General features: G+C 35.7%; 1 protein-coding gene across 4 annotated transcripts in view; it reads left to right on the top strand.

Moving 5' to 3' along the window:
- SNCA (synuclein alpha) overlaps window positions 1-21,887 on the top strand; it is a 159,064-nt gene that overhangs the window by 14,567 nt on the left and 122,610 nt on the right. For all 4 annotated transcript variants that reach the window (XM_025922000.2, XM_025921998.2, XM_025921999.2 and 1 more), the window contains exon 4: window positions 5,453-5,595. In XM_025922000.2, the coding sequence (XP_025777785.1) occupies window positions 5,453-5,595 (143 nt within the window). The remainder of the gene's footprint in view (window positions 1-5,452; window positions 5,596-21,887) is intronic.

The following is a 21,887-nucleotide window of genomic DNA, read 5'->3' on the forward strand; positions in this document are numbered from 1 at the left end:
GGAAAAATTTCCTCAAGATTCATCCCATTACTTATTTTTGCAGAAATATCGGCTTCAATAAACTTACTTAGACTAGGAGTTTTCTACCTCAAAAATTCCAAGAAAACTAAATTCCCCCAGTTAGATAATCTCATGATAAAATCTAAAAATCTCTACCTTAAACCCTAGCTTTTTTTTTTTATCTCAGTTCATTATTGTTGGAGTGGTCAACTTAATGCATTATGTGATAGAAAAATATGAGAGTGTATTTAATCTGGACTTACTGAATGACAAATCTTTGAAAGTGCTTAAAAAAAGTAAATGCTGATTGGGGCCCCTGCGTGACTGAGTCGGTTAAGCGTCTTGACTCTTGATTTCTGCTCAGGTCATGATCTTATAATTTGTGAGATCCAGCCCCGCAAACAGCTTTGTGCTGGTAGTATGGAATTGGCTTGGGATTCTCTCTCTCCCCCTCTCTCTCTTCCCCTCCCCCTGCTTGCCTTCTCTCTCTCTCTCACTCTCAAACTAAATAAATAAGCATAAAAGTAAAATAAATGTTGATAAAAGCTTACTTTTTTTTTCTCATGGAAGTATGGTTTAAAGAAATTCCAATTATGGGAGATTTTCTGAAGGTTTTTATTCTTAGAAACAAAAGCTTATTACATGATAATGAACACAGCCAATTTCGACATGCTATAATTTAAATTACCGTATTAAAATGTTTTATGATATAAATTTATTTTCATCAAATATATAATTTGTACTGTTAAAAGCTAGGTATTCTTAACTTTCTAATTGTGTTTAATAACAAGGTTTGGTTTTACTATATCTATTTGAAAAGTTGGTGCCACGTTTCCTTTCTGAAATTTTATTTTTGACTTAAATCTAATGGTTGAAGCTAATGAATAAATTACAGAATACGCAAAATTTCTCTTAATGCATTCAAATAATTTATTGGTGTCTGCTGTGAGATAATATAAAGAGAAATAACAGGATCTCTGATTTTAATGAACTCCAAATAGACTGATGGAGGTGGATAGACATAATGGGAAGTGAATAATTCTGGCACAAAGTTCAATAGCAGAGATATATCTAAAATTTTATGAGATCGCAGGAGGAGGAACAGGACACCTGTTGGGAGGAAATGTTTTTAACATGGAATTGGACATCTGAGGTGGGTTGTAACAGCAGTTTGAATTTGCTGAGTAAATAGGGAGATATCTGAGAAGGATCAAAGCTTCTAGCCAGAGGGAAGTATATGAAAGAAATTGGGAAAGACTGGCACATTGGGGGAAAACATAAAATATTATACTATCAGTAAGTTGGGAGGAAGTATCTGTTTTGATCCTGGTTATGAGGTCTTTTCCCTTAAAAATGAATATTATTTATCAGATGAAAAATGACTAATTTGAATGTGTCTCCTTTTGTTTTGTCATCTTTTGTTTGGCATATCAACGGAGAAACAATGTTCTTAAGAGAGGGACTTGGGGCTTAAGATCAGTGGATAATCCACTAGATAAATAAAGTCCAATGAAATCTTTTAAAATGTGTCCATTATTGCTACAGGTATGCTCTGTCATTTTGTAATGTAACTAATTTATTTATTCTTACAATGATAAAACCTGGTGAATTATAATAAAGTACAAAGTGCATTTTACTGTGAACTTTATGTGCATTAGAAGTAAATTAATGTGTATACATATACAAAGCATGGTCTAGATATTGTAAAAATAACCTCTCACAGCTGGCAGAAAAAATATGAGTCTATAAAAAGATCAAAATTTATTCTTGTCTTTGAGATACTGTAACAAGAAAGTGTTCATTTTTCAAGCAAAATTTTCTATTGATGTTCTTGGAAAAGAAAAAAATGACAAGTTAAAGCCCATAATTCACTATTTTTAAAGGATCAACATTCTGGAAATGTTTTAAAACATGAAATCTCCAGTACAGCTTCTCACTGACACTGAAACTGAACTTTGCATTGGGAATAGCCATTATTTGTTAGGAGGCATCAACGGTATCCCTAGAAGTGGCAAAAGGCAAATATCAAGCAACATCTTCTGGGGACTCTTCCTGCTTTTAGACGCTAGGGCCATTTCAATTTTGCCACGTTGCCTAGAACTGAAGAGTAAGCATCTATCCTTACAGACCACCTTACTTCCATGACCTGCTATTTCAAAAGCCAATTGCTTTGTCCACATTGTTCAGTCACTGGCTTCCTCTAGTGAGTGACATGAAATCTGTACAATAATCATGTGATTAGCATATCACACCGACTTAACAGCTGACACTGTAACTCATCGAATTCCTTGGGGTGGGACTTATCTGGAGAGGATGTACACAAGCCTAACACATAACCTCCCACCCACCCCCCCCCCAAAAGTGTCTCTATTTGCTTAGGAGAGGGCTGAGGAAAAGTATCACTCAAAACCCCAAATTCTTGAAATCTGGGGGAAAAGCAGAAAAGAGTTTATGAGGCAAAATGAAGGCAAACGTTACATAAATGGAGATAAAAGACGCAAGATGTAGACTTTATAAATGTTATAAGGTTTAGATGAAGAGAGATTGTTTTATTTCTCTATCAACCTTGAGATTATTAACAGAGCAGAAGATCTTGTGTTTTGTTTTTTTCATAGAAATCTTCATTTAATTGAAACAAACATTTTTATTGGAGTTTCCTTTATTTGGGAATTGCATGGAGGTAATATACAAAGATTAAAACAGCAATTATATCAGATATGGCTTTAGAGAAATTTTGATATGAGATTAAGTTTTTGCTTCCAAATCTAATCCCAAACTATTTACACTGTCTTCTCTAAATTTTTACCTTATTAAAAAAATCTACTGAATCACCATATTGTATTTTGTTTTATGAAAATAAATTATAAGTTTGCTCAACAAACTTCATTTTCATACTAAACACCTAGCTCTTTTGTTGCCATTAAAATTGTTGAAAATCAATCTTTTTATTTCAAACCCTGTTTCGACGCTTGAAGTTTCATAAAAGGATTAAAATTTCTTCATAACCATACCTTACTCTATTGTTCATTTTTTTTGGCTTAAGTTTTATTTTAATTCCAGTTAGTAAACAGACAGTGTTATATTAGTCTCCGGTGTACAATGTAGTGATTCAATAATTCCGTGCATCACTTGGGGCTCACCATGACAAGTGCACTCCTTGATCCCTGTCACCTATTTAACCCATGCCCCCCCTCTCCCCTCTCGTGACCATCAGTCTCTATAATTAAGAGTCTGCTTCTTGATTTGTCTCTCTCTCTCTCTCTCTCTCTCTCTCTCTCTCTCTCTTTTCTTTCCCTTTGCTCATTTTCTTTGTTTCTTAAATTTTGCATAGGAGTGAAATCACATATTTGTCTTTCTTTAACTGACTTATTTTGCCTAGCATTATACTCTCTAGCTCCATCCATATTGTTGCACATGGCAAGATTTCATTCCTTTCTATGTCTGAATAATATTTCATCGCATATATTGCATCTTCTTTATCTATTCATCAGTCAATGGACGCTTAGTTTGCTTCCATAATGCTACTATAATCATTGGGGTGCATGCATCTCTTTGAATTACTGTTTTTGTACTCTTTGAGTAAATATGCAATAGTGTGATTGCTGGATCATAGGGTAGTTTTATTTTTTTTAACTTTTTGAGGAAACTCCATCCTGTTTTCCACAGTGCCTGCACCAGTTTGCATTCCCACCAAGACTGCACAAGTTTTCCTTTTACTCCATATACTCACCAATACTTGTTTCTTGCATTGTTGATTTTAGACATTCTGACATGTATGAGATGGTATCTCCTTGTACTTTTGATTTGCATTTCTCTGATTGTAAATGATGATGAACATGTTTTCATATGTCTGTCAGCCATCCAGATCTCTTCTTTGGGGAAATATCTGTTCATGTCTTCTGCCCATCTTTCATTTGGATTATTTGGGTGTTGGGTGTTGAGTTCTATAAGTTCTTTATATATTTTGGATACTAGCCCTTTATCAGACATGTCATTTGCAAATATCTTCTCCCTTTCTATAGGTTTCCTTTTAGTTTTGTTGATTGTTTATTTCACTGTGCAGAAGTTTTTTATTTTGATATATTCCCAGTGGCTTATTTTTGCTTTTGTTTCCCTTGCCTCAGGAGACATATCTAGAAAAAAGTTGCTCTGGCCAATGTCAAAGAAGTTACTGCCAGTGTTCTAGAATTTTTATGGTTTCAGGTCTCACATTGAGTCTTAATCCATTTTGACTTTATTTTTGTGTAAGTGGTCCAGTTTCATTCTTTTGCATTCAGTCTTCCCAATACCAATAGTTGAAGAGATTGTCTTTTTCACACTGGATATTCTTTCCTGCTTTGCCAAAGATTAATTGATCATATAGTTGTGGATTATTTTCTACGTTTTCTAGTCTGTTCCATTGATCTAATTGTCTATTTTTGAGCTAGTATCATATTGTTTTGATCTCTATAACTTTATAACTTGAGGTCTGGAATTGTGATGCCTCCAGCTTTGCTTTTCTTTTTCAAGGTTACTCTAGCTATTTGGAGTCCATTGTGGTTCTATTCAAATTTTAGAATTGTTTGTTCTGATTATGTGAAAAATACCATTGGTATTTTGAAGGGATCACATCACACTGCTTTGGGTAGTATAGACATTTTAACATTGTTTGCTCTTCCAATCCAAGAGCATGAAATGTCTTCCCATTTCCTTGTGTTGTCTTCCATTTCTTTCATCATTGTTTTATAGTTTACAGAGTACAGATCTTTCACCTCTTTGGTTAGGTTTATTCCTAGGTATCTTATTATTTCTGGTGCAATTATAAATGGGATTAGTTTCTTAATTTCTCTTTCTGATGCTTCATTTTGGTATATAGAAACGTAAGAGATTTCTATAGACTTATTTTGTATCCTGCAGCATTACTGAATTCATTTATCAGTTCTAGTAGTCTTTTGGTGGGGCCTTTTGGATTTTCTATAAATAGTATCATGTCATCTGTATTGTTCCTTTCAGAGGGTAACATGAGCACATATGTGTTGTGTGACTAGGAAGGTATGGTGAAAATGGGCATGCTCGGTGAGATTAAAGAATTGGCATTGAAATTGAAATAAATAAATAATTACTTCATCTTACAATAACTGCACCTGGAATCATTGCTTTCTGTAAACTTTCCTTAATAAAATGTTAACCAAACCTCAATTGCTCAAAGGCTTTCAACTTGTGATCATTACACTTGAAGCACGTTTTAATATTTGCAGGATTACAACAACATATCTTGGCAAAGATTTAATGTTTGTCTAAACGACACTCACTTAAAAATCTCTGTAGTTTTTATTTCTTCTGACACCTCAGTTATTTATGGTATGTGTAAACACAGGTCTTTAGAAGTTAACAGCTAGTGGAAGTGAAATTATTTTAAGTCCCAGTTGTTCCACTGTCCCACTGTTAATCTGCTGTTCTGGATTTATCCCAGTGGCTGAGAAGACCAAAGAGCAAGTGACAAATGTTGGTGAGGCGGTGGTGACAGGGGTGACAGCAGTTGCACAAAAGACAGTGGAGGGAGCAGGGAGCATCGCAGCTGCCACTGGCTTTGGCAAAAAGGATCAGTTGGGCAAGGTATGGTTGCATACATTTTATGTTGCATTTGCAAAGTCTCGGGATCACAATGCATTTTCATGGAAGGCAAGAATAAGATGCTTATTTGAGGGAGGACTGACTCACCCCCCTCTAGTTAAAAAAAAAAAAAAAAGATCTACCTTCATGTGTGCATTCTTTTTGGAGGCATTAATCCAGATAAATGCCGTGAAAACTGTACAGTAATCATGATTGTTTCATTTTCTGGAAGAAAGTTAATGAAATGAACAAATGTAATAAATATGAAAAGAACTATGACATTTCAGAAAGAATGGGTGCTTTCACTTTAGCTATGAGTCTTGCAATCTCTCTTTGTTGAAACATAACAAATGCTTTGTGCCCAAATGACAGATTTTCAAAATGAAGATCTTTTAGTTGATTTCTTTATAATGACATCATCTCTTATTAAATGGTACATTTGCTTATCGCATAGCAGTTCATTTGCAAATACATGTTTGTGGGAACGGAGAGACTTAAATTGTATACCAACCGGAGATTGTGCTTTTGGGGGGATGTTAAAATTCTCAGAACTTTGAATGCATTTCTTGACAAATATGAGACGCTAGTAAGAATATACAAAAGATACTATGACTTTCATTTTGACAGGTAAGTGATAGAAAATGAGATGTCAACTGGAATATGAAATTTCATAAATTTCGAGACCACAGCAACAGACATTTTTGCTGTTTCTCTGACACCATGGCCTCCTTGCTACTCCTTAAACAAACCAAGAACTCCCTTGCCCTGGCTCCTCTCTCTGTCTAGAAGGCTCTTCCCCAAGATTGTATACTTGGTTCACAGCCTCATCTTCTCAGGTCTTGTTAAATGACACCTTCTCAGTGAGGCCTACCCTGTACTATTTGAGATTGGAGTCATTCTCTTCACCTCTGGTATTCCCAGTCTCCCTACTGTTTATTTTTTTCCTTTTATACCAAAGCATGTATCACCTTTAAGAATCATGAATAACTTACTTTTTAAAAATATCTGTTGTTATTTTCTTTGTCCCCTCCTAAAATATAAGCACCATGAGGGTGGAATATATTGATTTTGTCCACTGATATTTCACAAGTGTCTGGAACAGTACCCGACACATAGTAGATAATTAGGAATATTTATTAAGAAGGAAAAGAAGGAAGGAAATAAGTAAACAAACAAAGTGATTTTTATTTCTGTATCTAATAATTATGTGGATAGTATAGCAACTGTGGCTATTCAACCATCTGAAAGTTATAACAAAAGAGATTTTGGAATAGATATTTTGAAAAACTATAAGAAAATAGCTTTACTTGCTGGCAAACTACTCTGGGTTATTTCCACTCCATACAATGCTACGTAGCAGGCCTGCTTTGATGGATCATTAAAACATTGATATTAGAAACACAGGACTAAAAACCTGTGACATACTGAAATTTATCACATGTATTTATATCATCTGGGAAACTTATGCTAGTTATGGAAAATCTGGGCTGGGCTTCTAGTGAAGTTCTTCAGCCTACACTGAAATGTATGGCTGGTGAAAGTAGTATTCTTTTGTGTGGATTACGCTTTTCAAATAATCAGATTTCTTGTGCTAATAGTCATACAAATTTCTACTTTCAGTCTCAATTTATAATTATATTTGTAGCTTTAGTACTTTTCAAAAGTTAGGAGGGACCGCAGGTATTAGGACAGAAGCAATTAACCTGTTTGGTGTCCTAGACTCTTCTGCCAAATCTGATAGAAGCTGTGGACTCTCTTCTCAGAAATATACACAATGAAAGGCTTAGGGGGGGTCTTGGAAGCCCATAAATAGACAGAGTCCATGATTTAGACCAATTCTCTGTGCAGATGGGGAACATGAAATCTGCAGAGGGGAAGCGAGCAGTCCAAGATCACATGGCCAATTGTAATTGATTGGATACCAGTACGGCTTTTCCCATCCACTATGTCCCTTCCCTAATCACTTACCTTCCCTTTGAGCTTTTATAGCTGACTTGTGGACAACCAGAAATAACTGGAAAAATTCTGTGCTTCAGAATATTAAAAAAACAGGGAAACATGTACCATCCGCTTCTCACCCCTACTTAAGGCCTACAGTGTAAATTGCAAATAAGGCATGAAAGTGCTTCATTTCTTAAGAAATTGGGCTTGGTTTTTACTTTTCTAAAAATATTACTATTATCTTCATACTTTAAGCAGAAATCTAAATGATATAACAAAATTAACCATTTGGAGATATTTCTCTTATGTGTACTTACAAGTTCTTCCAAGTTTTTAATATGAAAATGAAGCCATAATACCTAGAAATTGCAGTATAGTTCTATAAAAAAAATTAAACTAGAATTTAAATAGCTGATTTTCATCCCTGCTCTATCACCAACAGGCTGGATGACCTTTTGAGAATCTCCTAAAACTCTTTCTCAAATAATGAGAAACTATACCAGAAAACTGTTAAAGCCCAATTTAGCAACAATGTTCTGAGTTTCTATTATAACTCAAGAAAGATGCTAATAATCTTTCCGTTGTGGCTGTATCTATGAAATCCCCAAAATGAGAGTTTAGATAAATCATTCAATTTACTCATTATGAGATTGTGAAGTAGTGTATTTTCATCATTCAAACTCTGATCAAAATGATTCTGGTAAATGGAAATAAGCAAATTATCGAAGCTTTAACCACTTGTTAATGATTCCATCGACATACTCATTCTTCACTCAAGAAATAATGCTTGCTCGCTGTATGTCCGAAAACTATACACTGTTTTTTCTCTTCATTAAGCTTACAGTCTAGTGACAAAGATTAATATAAGCATCTAATTGCCACACAATATGTATGCAGTTCTAAACTGTGAAATGCTATGGAGTACATAATGCTGAGAATATCCCAGCTAGTATGCAACAGGGGTAAGGGAGAACATTACAAAGGCTTCCCTGAAGAAGTGATGTTTGCACTGAGATCTAGAAAAATGGCTGGCAATTAATAAGCAAGTGGAAGTTGGATAAAAAACATTGCAGGCAAAAGTAACAACATGAGAAAATCTCATGTGGTAGGAGGGGACTATGGACTGCAGCTGGAGCCACAGAAAATAAGGTAGAAGGAGCTGGAGAGGTGTGTGGAGGTCACATCCTGGTTGGCTGGGTTGAGAATGTTGGTCTTTATTCTAAGAATGAAGGAACCTATTAAAAATTTTTAAGCAAGGATGTCAGCTTATAATTTTGCCTGTTGAATAGATGTCTCTACCTGTCAGGCAGGAAACAGATTAAAGGGAGGGAAGAGTGGAAACCAGGGACAGTTAGTGGGCTATGATGGAAAGAGGAGATGAGTGCATATTCTAAGATGTTAGTGGGGGAAGAGAAAGGAAAGGATTAATTTGAAAACTATGTTGGAGGTAATATCAACAAGATTTGGTGGTTCATTTCATGATACTGGAGGGAAGAGGGATATGATTAGCAGGACTACTGGGTTGTTGGAGTGGATTGTTGGCTGTGCCATTCTGTTGGCAGTTGGTGCTTCTCTTGAATATCAAGAACACTGCAAAAGGAGTGGCTATATTGATGTTTAGCCCTCATGCCCTTTGAGGGTATTTGGCTCATTACTCCCTGATTAGTGGAACAAATCTCCCCCCCCACCCGCCCATTTCTTTCCTCCTTCCCTCTCTCCTTCTTTTCCTCCCCTTCTCCCTTCCACCCTTCCTTCTTTTCTTTATTTCCTCCCTGTGGTGTTTTCTCTTCCTTTTTTTTTTCTTTAATCAAGAGCTCCAGTAGCTCATTTTGGTTTTTCCGGTTTTTGATAAATTTATTTCTTTGGGAATGTTTGCTTTGGTGTACTCTATCTCCTTTTGATGTTAGCAGGGAGATATAATGACAGATATGTAAGTATTATTTTGAATTTGAATTTCATATGAATGAAGCTATCCTTAGATCTAATTTCTAATTATAAGACATTAGATTAAAGGACAAATAGGATGTCTTGAATTTTAAGAATTTGCTTTATCAAATATTATTAGCTCCTCTACTGAATACATTAGAATAATACATCTACTGATCTATATTTTTACCTGTGTGCACACAAGAGGTTATAGCTACACAATTTATTTCCTAAAGCTTATTTGATTGGCATGGTAGAAAACAGGCTGCAAATGCACTGGCAGAAATACTCAATCTTTAAGTTCAAACAGAGTTATATAGACAAAATTTGTTTACTACTTCTATTGAGAACAAGTTATCTGCTGATACCAAGACTATTACAAACAAACAATCAAGTAAGAGGTTCTGTAGTACATTTATGTGTGCAGTATACAGCTAGTCACTACATTGACTCCATTACAACCCCTCAACAGTGCTTTGCATGTGGTTACTGCTTAAATAAATCCTTGCTGAACAAATGAGCGTTTATTTATTGCTTTCTGGAATACTCTAGAAGAGCTGGATCCTCAGTGTCCCTGAAGTCTATACTTTTGTAAAATATATATATTTTTTTTAATTTATAGAGAGTGAAAGTTCTACATCTCCTATAGAGCCACTGCCTGACAAATAGTACAGCAGTCAGCTTCATTATCACATGCCATTTAGGCATTGAACTATCTGCATGGAAATGAATAGGTTTCATTCAGGAAATAAGCTTGAAGTATCTATTGCCTCAGATACTTGAAATATTCAAGTTCATCTGTTTTTATTTTTCTTCAGAATCAGAGTGAAGTCCCTAAACAGTATGAAACATTTTGAAAAAAATAGATCAGATTTTAAGAATTTTTTACTGGCTCCAGCCTAGTTATCTGGAAAATATTGATGTCAAATGGATAGTAGCATGCATACTCTGTGCTCCTGCATTAATTCATAAGAAGATAGCTAACCAAGTTTGTGCTGGAGGAGTAAAACAAAGCAGGAATGAAAAATAACAGGTTTGACATAATTTATAACATTTAAATGTCCTTCTACTTAACTTTCCTTTGACTTAGCAGAGCTACGATGTCTAGCTTGATGCAGACTTATTTTTAAACACTTGAGTATTATAGACCTTCTAATCAAATAATCAGATGATGGATGTTGACATCAGCTAACTCATTTATGCTGATTTCATAAATAAGCCAAAGGTGACAGTCAATCTTTCAGATTTCTTTGAAGAAGCATATACCTATTATAGGTATAATCTTAATAGTGTATTGTTTATAACAAGGTAATAGGAGATGTCAAGATTAACAGCATCGTAATCTTAGCTTAAAGCATGTTGTAACTAAAGAAAAAACCTAATTGATATGATTTCTTCGTTTTAACATGTCTATAATCAGTAATATTTTGCAATGTGGCATATAAAAATCAATATTTTAAGCTCATATGAAAGTCCACTAATATTACATGAAGTCTCTCCACTTGGAGAGACTCCACTCTCTTATGTTGGACTTTCTTTATATCTCGTAATATTTCACTGGGTTCAGGAAGGATTAATCATGATTCCTAATGACACTTAATCTTGTAAGGTTGTGAATGGGAAGGTGCACAATAATTGTACATGAAGTTGTAAGGAACATAGGCTTATGGTTATGTTTTCATTAAAATTCAATAGCATTCATTCATTTAATGGGTACTTTGTATGTGCTGGACACTCAGTTGGGCACCATGAGGAATACAGAGGTGGATAACACACGGATTGCTCCAGCCTTCAAGAAATGTGGGGTCTTGGCATAGCACTGACATATTTACCCCTGGGAAAAAGGAGCATCTCTGCTCTTTGAGACTGTGTATGTATCTGTAAAAAGTACATATCCACCATAAGGGAAAAAATGCTTGTTGTTAAGAATGAGAGCGAGATCTGTACTCTCAATATATATTCTACTTTAAATTTTGTTTTTGTCAGCAGGCCATGAAATTACCTCACACACGTAGAGATAAAAGCCACAATATTTTAGCTGTTTAGACAGAAACATAAAAATTCTCCCACCTGAGTCCTAGGACCAGTTGTTAATAATGTGTAAGGATTATAACCCCGCAATAGATACATGGCTACAAATCCAATTTCAGTCTTCAAAGAACCAGTTGTGATAGTAGTTGTGTTTGTTAGAAAATGTATTATAGGAAGAGTCTGATAGAACTGCTTCAAGGCACACCAGCAAATAGCTTTAAACCATATTTCTGAAATTGGCTTATTCCCTCATAAATGCTTAATGTGAATTAAAATTCAGTGAATGCACCGTGAAAGCAATAACCATACTTTTATGAAGCAGTCTTTACTGTGCATGTGGCTAACACCTATTGCAAATGTCCCTTCACCTGCAAAAAGAACATGATAATTTGGATAGTTTCATGAATCAGATACTATTATATGTAGAAAGATTTCAAGCTAAGGTGTTTTCATTTTAAAACTCTGCTACCATCTGAGCCGTATTTCCACCTCGTAATTCAATGGAAAACCTGGAAAAAGAATATTAAAATGTTTCGGTGACAGGAATAAAGGTAATAGATGTATTTTTTCATTATGACATACAGTAGTCATTTCCCAAACTTCAATGATAATCAGTTTTTTTGTTTCTAAAAAGTAAGAATAATTTGAATTTCTGCCCCTTCAAATATAGGCTTTTAGTTTTCCAATTTTCAGGGAGATAGTTGATGGTGTTTGCTTTATCAAAAGAAAATAGATATTTAAAAAACACAAAAATCTAGGGCAAAATATATTTACTTCAATTCAAAGGAATAGAAATAAGGTAAATGAGATGCCAATTGTGTTTTGCATGCAACTACACAATTATGGAACTAGAGTTGAATGATATATCTCATCAACCCAATTGCTCCCTGATGAGGAGAAAATACGTAGTTTGTAAATTCAAATAGGAGGTAATTCTTTTATAAGAAACTTTATCAAAACTTTGCAAAACATTGAAATATTTAAGTTACAATTTTTTAAAATTTAAATTCAAGTTAGTTAACATACAGTGTAGTCTTGGCTTCCGGAGTAGAACCCAGTGTTTCATCATTTACATATGACACCCAGTGCTCATCCCAAAAAGTGCCCTCCTTAATGCCCATCACCCATTTAACCCTTCCCCCCACCTACTGCCCCTCCAGAAACCCTTAGTTTGTTCTCTGTATTTAAGTCTCTTATGGTTTGCCTCCCTCTCTGTTTCTATCTTATGTTTTCTTCCCTTCCCCTATGTTTAACCATTGTGTTTCTTAAATTCCACATATGAGTGAAATCACATATCTGTCTTTCTCTGACTTATTTTGCTTAGCAGGATACACTCTAGTTCCATCCACATTGTTGCAAATGGCAAGTTACAATTTAAATATTCCTCTATCAGGTGATTCTAGAATCACTAAACAGATATTTTGAAAATTCTCAAAGTAGTAATTAACTCTTAATATGGCTATGGTGGTACATTAATACAAGGAACACTGAGCTAGAAACTATGTGTTTTGAATAAATAAATAATTGAATGAATAAAACAGTTTTTTTAAAAAGGATATATATTTTATCTTCCTGGTTAGAAGTAGAAACTACCTTACTTTTCCTTTGTGTTCTTCACACTAACACAACATAATAAATTTATTTGGAACTCAATTCATGAGAATGGATTCATTTGGCAGCTTTTTAAATTGTGAACTATAATGTGTGAACTGTTAATTTATGAATTTTAGAATTTAAGAGTTTAAGACTAGAATTTAACTGTCTGACAAGCCATAATAGCAAATTATCTCCAATTCACATACATATACACACTTTATCCTATTTAATTGTTGGAAATCCTCAAAAAAGTGGAGAATTGTCCTTTAAATATACACTGTGCTAATTTATGCCACAGGAGTTTTCTGAGTATGTACATACAGCTTTGTCTGAAGGGCCCAGTTTTTGGCCAGTAGACTGTGTATTATTTGCTATCTAGTGAAATTGGAGAAAGCACGTGCTCCAGCTACATCACTGAGTTTGAAGATTAATATAATTGTCATGAAAAGCATACAATGGCATTAAAAATACTTCATCTTCAATTTTTACCATTATGATGTATGTAAAGTAGGCACCTTAAAAAGTAATCTTCACTAAATACTAATAACTGCTTAAAGTAATAACCTTTCCCTCGTAGTCTTTCTGCAAGGGAAACTAACACTTGGGAATTTAAAACAAAAGCAGTTCACAAGTTTTCTAATTAAAGCTGCTCTATATCTGTTCTTTTGACTCCCCATGATAGCCACTGACCTTTATCTTTGTACTGGGTTTCTGATTTACCTACATCATTTGATTTGGTCATGTGTAGGAAAAGCATGGCTCAAAGCTCAGGGCATGGGCTTTAAGTCAGGGAACATGGAATTGGTCTTGTCTCTCTCCCTCTGCTGAGTAATATCATCTCACCCCTCTGAGCATGGATTGTCTCATCTGTGAAATAAAAGGGCTGGATTAAATGAAGTCAAAATGTTTTAAGTATGTTTAATGGTTTGAATTTTAGGCCAGTTTGTTCAGTTACACATTACCAGACCTCAGAATTCATTTAACCTTTCTAAACCAAAGCTACTTGAGTGTCTGTAACTGGCCAGCCACTGCACAGAGTCTTTGTGAATGAAGTGAAATCATGCACACAAAAGATAAACATGAACTGTAACATGTTATACAGTGGGGACATTTTATTAAGAAGAGGCTGTATTTTCATTGAATTGTGTTAGATATATAATTATAGGTCTCGTTTATATAAGTAAATTGTAAACACAGAAAATGTAAAAACCATTCAATGAACATCCTACTTTATTTAGCTAAATAAAATGAAGTTACATTACTATTATTTTTCCTTTGATTTCCTCAATGTGGTTCTACTAAATATTACACACATGATATAAATAGAAAGAAATAATTTAGGGAAACAGGTGTAAATGAAGTTAAATTTTTTTTTCTTTGAAATAGAAGAAAATCCCAGAGCCCTAATATCTTATTAGGAGTAGAGGTGCTGTCTTTTCTAAATGCCTTTTTAATACCAAAGCCATGGAGAGTAGTTCTGGGCGTTTAGTGGAGCTCAGGTCTGGAGCTCAGGCTGACTGAAATTGTTCTCATTCACTCTTGTTGTCTTTTTCTTAAATTTTTTTTTTTTAATTTTTTTTTTTTCAACATTTATTTATTTTTGGGACAGAGAGAGACAGAGCATGAACGGGGGAGGGGCAGAGAGAGAGGGAGACACAGAATTGGAAACAGGCTCCATGCTCTGAGCCATCAGCCCAGAGCCCGACGCGGGGCTCGAACTCACGGAGCGCGAGATCGTGACCTGGCTGAAGTCGGACGCTTAACCGACTGCGCCACCCAGGCGCCCCTCTTTTTCTTAATAAGGTTGGTGTGTAGGTCCTGGGTTAGAGATATTTAGAGAGATCACCAGGACTAAGCATCTCATATCTAAATCCTATTCTTTTATAGCCATTTTCTATGAAATCTCTTGAACAAGGCAAAAGAAATGACTTTCTTCATTCCTATGAAGTTTTTGTACCAAATGCTGATGAAGCTCCCTGCTGACCTGTATAGGGACATGTCTAAGATTTGCCCGTGTATCTTCTCGGCTCCTTCCCTTATACTCAAAGGAAGAAAAGTCCATTGAAGGGAAGAAGGCCAGAGAGTTTTTCCTGAAGCTAATTTTCTATGCCAAAACTTTCTAGAATGGGAGCTTCCAGAGGAGGTACAATCCCAAGCTTATCTGACTGTGACACCTTCATGATAAGCACTAATGCTTAGTTTATAACATTTAAGGCCTTGCATTTAATGTTTAGTTATTTCCCATGTTAAGCAGACTTATTGTATAAATATTTAACCAAATGCAAGGTTTACTTGTTGCCAGAACTTAACATGAGCTCAAAGTTTCCTCTCCCCAAGTTCACCTGAAAATGAGGTGATATGTCTGCAAAGGGGGAAAGAAGGAAGGAGAGGAACAGCAATATCCTTGCTCTTGATTGGGCCTGGTTTTCATTTGGCACAGCTATTAATGTCCTGGGGTGACTCTCTGATGTGGTATGCGGTGTGGTCTAAATGTGCCCATCTATCCACTCCTGTTCTCCTGTCATCCCCTGCTTCTGTCATCCACACTTGGCCACCAGAGCCCATATACTCCTCTTTTTACCTGATCTGGGCTCAGGGGAAACTTAGGAACCCCTGCCACACCAGCCTCAACTCTCAGGACTCAGGGGATGTAGGTGTGAGGGGAGCAAGATTAAACTCTCCAACTTGGTATGTCAGCCCCCCATGTCTGTGTGATTAGTTGCTCATACTCTATTAGCATTAGGAAAGTTATTTGGTCTTACTCTTCAGGCAGAATCCCACCAGAGAATGAGATGTGAGCTTGCCCAGCTCACAGATCTCTCCAACTTCATGAGTTACCACTCATAGAGAAATATTCAGAGAGAAGTATTCAGAGCAAAATACAGATTCCGACACTCCACTAATACTTTCTTTCAAATCTATTTCCCTAGAAATCTCTCTCCTCTTTCTTTTTATACTTTACTGTTGGGAAAACAATGGAAAAGGGTCTGGAACTTGAACTTTTATAATTTACTTTCAGTGGCTCAACTGTGATCTTATTTCACAGCAATCCTCACACCTGTTTAAATGTGGGATATGGAATTGCCTATTCCAGCTATTACCCAAGGTTACAGTGCCTTCAGTTGGTGTTTCACATTTCTGGCAACTTTATGTGACAGATGTCCATTCAATCACCAACATGATGGTTGGAGCACAAATTGATACATATCATTCTTGAGTACATGTTGGAAATCTATATTAAAGGCACTGAAATTATGTATATTATTTCAATCAACAGTTTCACTTCTAAGAATTTAAATGACCATTAATTTAGGGGCACCTGGTGGCTCAGTCAGTTGAGCATCTGACTCCTGATTTTGACTCAGGCTATGATCCCAGGGTCATGGGATTGAGCCCCACATCAGGTTCTGTGCTAAGCATGGAACCTGCTTGGGAGTCTCTCTCTTTTTCCCTCTGCTCCTTTCCCCCCAGCTTATTCTCTCTCTCTCTCTCTAAAATAAAATTAAAAAAAAAAAAATCATGAATTTATTTATTTATATTTTTTGTTTATTTATTTTTGAAAGAGAGATAGAGTGTGAGCGGGGGAGAACAGACAGAGAGGAAGACACAGAATCTGAAGCAAGCTCCAGGCTCTGAGCTGTCAGCACAGAGCCAAATGTGGGACTCAAACTCACAAACTGTGAGGTCATGACCTGAGCTGAAGTCGGATGCTTGACTGACTGAGCCACCCGGGTGCCCCACTGATCACAAATTTAAATATAAGGATATTCATCTCAGCATTGATTATAATGTTAAGTTGAAGAAAATTGTTAGTAGTTTGACAATAGGGTTTTAGATAAGGTTGATAAGGCCTAAGATATGGGTGATCCATACAGTGGTATGCTGAACAGCCATTAAAATGTTGGAGTAGAAGAATAGAATACTTCATGGAGTGGAATGACGCTCTTGTTGCATTAAGTGAAAAGAACAGATTACTAAACAATATGAACAGTTTGTATAGTATTACCTATTTCTATTTAGAAACCATCTGTGCCTGGTGTATGTATGTATAAAGACCTCAAGTAAATGCATCAGGCTCTCAGTTTTTCTCAGTGAAGCACTCTTTGCATTTCTGGTTGAATAATATTTTGCTTTGGAGAACTCTCTCATTCACAGGCATTGCCTGTGAGATGCCAGCACTATCCCTCAGGCATTACAGCAACCACAAAAAGTCCTCCCACGATGTCCTTGAGGAAACACTACAGTAGACTTTTTCTGGGTCACGGATTATAGTCATTTTATTGGCTCCCCTTGCTTACTTATATTTTCTTTAATTTCCTTTAATAAGTATGTATCAGACTCATAACAAAAGCATAATAAGTGGTGTTTATAATATTCTACTATATTCAACATTTATGTGACTAAACATTCTGCTGGTTTGACCATAATTAGAACTTAAAGAAGCCAATTTTCCTTCTTAGTGTCCCAGTTCTGTTTATGTTTGTTCAACGAATTAAAAAAAAATCAGTTTCATGGGTACTTAAAAATATAGTTATACTATTACTTATTCATCCATTCACCCATTTACTCATCCATTCATCTGGTCCGTATTTGTTAAAGTCATGCTGTGTGTGAAATGCTATGCCAGGCATCATCAGAAATATAGTGATGTACAAAACCAATTTATTGTGCTCTAGGCATTGATATCTAGCTCTTCATCATGATGAGTATATGTAGGAGTTTGTTAGTCTATTGCTTTCACAGACTGCTTGAAGATTGCTTCCCCCACCTCCTTCCGTTTAAGTTTAGAGAAAGGCTGTCTCTGAGTGAGGTATCATAGCACTCATAGTCTCTTATTGTTTCTCAGATATATCTGGCTAGAGTCCTTATTTCTCTTGATCCCAACTGTCAAACCAAATTAAAATACCATTTCAGCGATTGTCTTTTTATTTATCTAATAATACTGGGTACTACACCCAAATTTCAAGATAAATTTGAACAAAGATTTTTGCAGAGTAATGAGTTATACTGCCTGAATGAGTTTAATGCTTTATTTGTTCTTTCATTTTTGGCAAGTTTATCTGATCATTTGGGGCCTTACAATTTGACTTTGCAAAATTTTAATGCAAATCTTTTGGGCTCTGAGAAAGCTGTCATCATTTTATATTCATGTATACTCAGATCTCCTTAAACTTGCAAATAAACTTTTAATGTTTTTGTTAATCTGATGACATATAGAAAGTTGTAAAAGTAGGGGCACCTGGGTGGCTCAGTCGGTTAAGCGTCCGACTCTTGATTTTGGCTCAGGTCATGATCCTGCAGTTTGTGGGTTCCAGCCCTGTGTCTGGCTCCATGCCGGCAGTGAGGAGCCTGTTTGGGATTTTCTTTCTCCATCCCTCTCTCTCTCTGCCCGTCTCCTGTTCGCGCACACACATGCACATGCTCTCACATGTGCACTCTCTCTCTAGAAATAAATAAACAAAACAAAAGAAAAAAAAAAGAAAATTGTAAAAATATACTTTTTTTAACTGGAGTTTACTTCTCTTGGAATTAGATAAATTCATCCACAGTGTACAATTTATTTTATATATGAACAAAGGCCTTGTACATGGACTAGGAAGACCTTCATATGCTTTAGTCTTTCCTATAACCTGTGAGTATCTCATTAATAGACACTGCCCTTTGGTCCTAACTAGAAGATCTGATCATCCCAAATGCCTAAAGTCATATTTTAAAATGTTGTATTTTTGGACCTAAGAGTTTATTGAAACATAATAAGAATGACATATGTATTGAGGAGATGTAGACTTCAGTTGCAAATAGAAATTTGAAAGTAATTGATACCTTTCTAAAAAGAAACTACAAACAATGTGACTTGAGGAAGGTACTATTTTATGCTGTGAGTGGTGGGTTAGTGTTGTTGATGTGTGTATATACATGAGGGTGAGTGCGAGGTGTGTGTGTGTGTGTGTAATGAAATTTATGGTAGCAATTTAGAAATCTGCTTGGTCCTTCTCAGAGTTCAACCATTTTATAAATGCATCTACATTGATCTATCTTTGGAATATATGAAATGGCTTTTGGCAGTACTTCCCTTAACATAATTTGGAATTTACTGGCTAGATTAGTTCTGGAAAAATTAGCCAGTGGCTGTCCACTATCTATAGAATCAAGCCCCAAGACATAATCTTGTTATTCAAGACCAATTTTGTTTGGTCTCTCTTTCTTTTTAATCAGAGATGTCACAATTGCTTGACAGAACTCTTCAGTCTAGGCAGACAAGTGTTTTCAAAATACTTTCCAGTTACCTCATCTAATATGTAATTTTTGACTCTGCTTTACCTTCGAGAAGGCTTTTAGGCTTCCTGTCTGAATTTTACCTGGTCTAAAAAGTCCAGCTCAAGCCTCCAGAAATACAAAACAGCATTCTGTAACTGCTGAAATGTGTAGTAATTTCACCTTACTCAGTGTTCCTAGCATCTGCAGATATACTATTCATATTTGGTTGCTTAGGTGAAAACATTGAAAGAATCCTTGATTCTTTTTCTTTCACATCCTCCATCCAATTCTATAGCTAATCAGTTCACCTGTATTTCAAAATATACCCCTGATCTTCCCATGGCTCCTTTCTCTGTTCCACCATCCTTGGCCAGGTGTTCATCATTTCTTCACCTGGACTCCTTCCCTGGCCTCTGAAGTGACCTCCCTGCTTCTACTCACACACCCCACTCTGTTCCCTACCAGTCACAGTAATTCTTTTGAAACAAAACCCAAATCATCCCTCCCCTGCTGTCAACCATCTAGTGGCTTCCTTTCACAGACAGAATGAGATCCAAATCCTTACTGTGGTTTACAGGCCCTACATCCGGTGGCTCTCACTAAGCTCTGTGTCCTTTCCCTTTTCCACGGGTGCACTGCCCTCCAGCTATGCTGACCTTCCAAGTACATTTCCAATACATAATAAATGTATATAAAATGAATTTTATTCATTTAAATGGGGACTGTTTTCGTCTTCTGAAAGCAAAGGCAAATGTTATAGTCTTCTGCAAAAAAACTAAATAACCAGAAAATTTTTTTATCTTAATTTAAAAAGACAAACTTCAAGAATGTATAAAATGGCAAAGGTCATTCTCTACTTCAGATTTCTGTGTGATTTTTGGTGCATATTAGTAAGTTAGCATATTATAGAATATGGGCCGATTCTAATAAAATTACTTGTATCTCGCATACTTATTGCAAAAGTTCTTGCTTTTCCATGCTTGTATAACAATTCTAGTTGATCCTACATGGGTATGTGAAATTAACTTTCTCCCTAAGAACAAAGTAATGTTTTTACTCGTAAGATAAATCTTGGAGATTTAAAAAACTGTTTATCACTATATATTATTCATATTCCATTAAATGTTTTCCTAGTAAGTCACATAAATTAGATTGACTGTTGGACAGATGGGCAGATCCACATGCATCCAATATTAGGCAGTTGGTGAGCATGAGATGCCAGAAAGAAGATGAGGAATATCAAGGCAGGAGGCTTCCTATTGCTCTTGAAAAAGAGGATTCTTTTGCTCCTGACTCTCCACTACATGTTTTCCTTTGAAAGTAAAGCCTTCCAAAGCAACTTTCCACACTTTCTATCTAAACACACACTCAATGTTTTCTCATGATAATTGATATGTAAATAATAAAATGGAATGTTTAGGCAGATTGATAAAGGGATTTTCCCTTCCCTCTGCCTTTTATGCAAGAATGACAGCTATGAAATGTGTTTCCTCTGCAAGGAATGTGACAGTGTTCAGCTATGAGAAGATGAGAGGGAGAGAAAGGCTGCATATGGAGGAATAGTGTGTCATTTGTCACTGCCTGGATTCATCAGCCATGTGGAACTCCGGGAGGCACTGGCTGAGATACCAGTCTTCTTTATTTATTTCTTCCAGAATACGTCAGCAATACAGATTTCATTAGGAGCAGAGAAAAACATAAAAAACCAGTTAGCCTTTGTGATGGGGAGCAGTCATCTCAGAATATTGATCAAGAGTCAAAAAGAAGGCTTTTCGTAACTTATTTCATCCATAGGTTACACTGATTTATCTAGCAAATTTTAATTTCAGGATGTATCTTTGGATACAACAAATGAGGATCTGTCTAAAACTACAGATAAATTCTACCTACTGTAATGTTTGATCTGGTGGAAACCATTTTAGTTTAACAATCCCTTCTCTATAAGAGGGGATCAATGGATACCCTACAGCAAAATTATGTGTAAGGGCCCCTAGTTTCACATCCAATGCAGATATTGCATATATTTGATCTTTCTTAATCCAAAATATATCTCTCAGATCTAGATGTCAGTGAAAATTGAGTGAGCAAAAATGCTTCAGGGCCACAGTCTTTTTCTACTTCCTGTCCCCAGATCCCTCCTAATTGATAGAGTAAAATGTGATGAGCCAGAGAGCAGACCACTGTGGCCTTTTCCATACTGCCTCACAAAGGTAGAATTAATGGCCACAGTGATGGTGATCATCCTCACTTTTTATGTTCAGATAAATTTGGATATTTGCTTGGAGTTAATACTTTCTACCACAGTAAAAATTTGGGGAAATTAGTTATATAAGTCAGTGTGCCAAATTTTGTTTTGTTTATCCATTTTATTTTGAGTGGTATTAATTCAGTGCTAAGTTTTCACTTAGTTATTCTCTACCCAAACTTTGAACCCATATCAGCCAAACATATAGAAAGAAATGGCGTTTGCTGCCATCATGGTTAATTCTTCTTTTATTTTGTATTTTTTGGTTAACTCTTTTAAAATTACTTTTAAAAAATTG

This window comes from Puma concolor, chromosome B1 (assembly GCF_028749965.1).
Source record: "Puma concolor isolate L17-30 chromosome B1, mPumCon1.1.hap2, whole genome shotgun sequence".
Taxonomy (NCBI): Eukaryota; Metazoa; Chordata; class Mammalia; order Carnivora; family Felidae; genus Puma; species Puma concolor.